A 1,942-nucleotide genomic window follows, 5' to 3' on the forward strand; every position below is an offset into this window, starting at 1 on the left:
CCTGGGACCCTTTTCTCAATACACAACTTACTCTGACCTCAAAGCCTTCAACCTCTCCCAGGTAATTGAGGCATTTCACCAAAGGTCCTCTCTACAGAATACGATCCAACAATCGGAATTGAATGGGTCTGCACAGGGCTCGCTCTTCCGTGCCTTGACAAAGATACATTTACTCTTGTTCTTGGTTTGTATCAACAGGCAACAGTCGTAGGTGTTCTCACAGAGCAACAGAAGGCTGAGCTAATACTGGATCCAGACAGCGGCGCTTTGGAGGATGTCAACTTCGTGAGGGACGTGCTCACAAGCCTGAAACTGTCCGGCAAGGACGAACAGCTCAGTCAGTTTTTCCAGACGTTTGCACAAATCAGCGAGAAGGTGAATGCTTCACACTAACTTGGTCACATTTCCCCCAGAGAGTTCTTTGTCAAACCACACACGAACAACCCCTTCTGGGGCGTAGAAGCGGTTGTGTATCCATGTAAAGCCAACGATTAGGTCAACTGTTGGACTTCTACCAATGAATTTTGACAGAATTTTTGACGCGTCTCCATTTCTGCCCATAACCAGGATGTGGTGAGCTCTTGAACTACAACCTGAATGCTTTTGTTTTCAGAAAAACATTACCTTCATCACAAACGCAGCTGTACGAGAAACCATACTGAACATAAGCCTGACGGCCCTGGCGCCTGCATTTGAGCTCTTTGGAGCACAAGAATTCCAGCTGTGGTTCCAAGTCTACCTTGTTCCTGTGATGCCAAGCCTCCGTCCTGCCTACCTGAGGGTGATTCCAAAGGACATCAGCTGCGCATCCTACATGGCCATGTGAGACCTTTTTGTTTTTAATTCAACCACTTCAAACTTTGGCTTTGTGTGATGGGGGATAATGTGGTTCCATTCCAGCAAAGTGAAATTGTCTTTTCCTTTAGTCTCACCGGTCTTCAGAAAACATCGAAATTCCCTCTACCACCGGAGCTGTCGATGGGCATCAATTCAAGCATCGAGTTCCTCAAAGAGACTTTCCCACGTAGGTGTCCAAGCTGCTTTGAAAACAAGAGTTTTGCTCAAAACGCCAGGGCATGACAGCAATGTATTGAAGCCAGGGCTAACTTCGTTTTTGTTGTTAAACAGGTTGCTCGACACCAGAATCTTTCACGGTAAGATCACTTTCATAGGTGCAAAAGGCAAATGACGCACTATTAGAAAATGTTCAAGCTCCAATCACTGTTCCTACATAACGTATGCAATAGTGGAAAAACCAACACATCTGTGACGCAGCTAGTTTTATTCACTAGCCTAACATTTTTGCTGCCATTATATCCCCCCAGTGCAAGGAAACAGTTGTTGATGGTAAGTATTAAACCACACTGAAGTTCACCAACTAATGCAATTTGAATGTCAAGTACCAAGTTCTGATACAAAAATCTGGTCTTTTCCAGAGAACCTCATCTGCGCTCAGGTCAATAGGTGGGTGGTTTACTGACAGAGCCAATGTGAAGTTTGCAAGTTCTCTGACACAAAGTTCAAAAGGTGGTAACCTATTTTTTTTTTTTTTTTATCATTGTTTGGCTCAGGTCACTAGTCCAACAAACGCTGGCAGCTGACAACTCCTCCGCAGCCTTGTGCTCTTTTACCATCACTGAACATGCCTGCTCCGTGGTAAGACTTTTATGTGCGACCTGTAAACTCAAGAGAAAAATGCAGGTTAAGTACACCCCTAAGAGAAGTATGTGGGAGTTCTGACAGGTGTCTCTTCGTTTCTCCTTTCATCCGTTTTTAAGGCTGGCCGGCTTGCGCCGCAAAACCTGGCCACACTGCTGAAATGCTCGCTGGAAAGCCAAACGACACACCCCGTAGAAGCGTGGAAGCTCTTCTTTCAGAAAGTTTCCTCTTCCCTGAATGACACCCTGGAGACGTTTGCCACCATGGTAAATCCATTAGCTGT

The 1,942-nt window shown here is 45.5% G+C and overlaps 1 protein-coding gene across 1 annotated transcript in view; it reads left to right on the plus strand.

The window, feature by feature from the left end:
- The first annotated feature begins 6 nt into the window (after window positions 1-6).
- The window catches only part of LOC106953141 (uncharacterized), a 13,192-nt gene continuing 11,256 nt past the window's right edge, over window positions 7-1,942 (plus strand). The window contains exons 1-9 of the mRNA XM_015041704.1: window positions 7-61; window positions 199-375; window positions 614-822; window positions 927-1,024; window positions 1,129-1,154; window positions 1,326-1,347; window positions 1,437-1,464; window positions 1,572-1,656; window positions 1,779-1,940. Of these exons, the coding sequence (XP_014897190.1) occupies window positions 752-822; window positions 927-1,024; window positions 1,129-1,154; window positions 1,326-1,347; window positions 1,437-1,464; window positions 1,572-1,656; window positions 1,779-1,940 (492 nt within the window). The 5' untranslated portion in view covers window positions 7-61; window positions 199-375; window positions 614-751. The remainder of the gene's footprint in view (window positions 62-198; window positions 376-613; window positions 823-926; window positions 1,025-1,128; window positions 1,155-1,325; window positions 1,348-1,436; window positions 1,465-1,571; window positions 1,657-1,778; window positions 1,941-1,942) is intronic.

This window comes from Poecilia latipinna, unplaced genomic scaffold, assembly GCF_001443285.1.
Source record: "Poecilia latipinna isolate Pla-1442-1.1 unplaced genomic scaffold, P_latipinna-1.0 Scaffold563, whole genome shotgun sequence".
In the NCBI taxonomy this organism is placed as follows: Eukaryota; Metazoa; Chordata; class Actinopteri; order Cyprinodontiformes; family Poeciliidae; genus Poecilia; species Poecilia latipinna.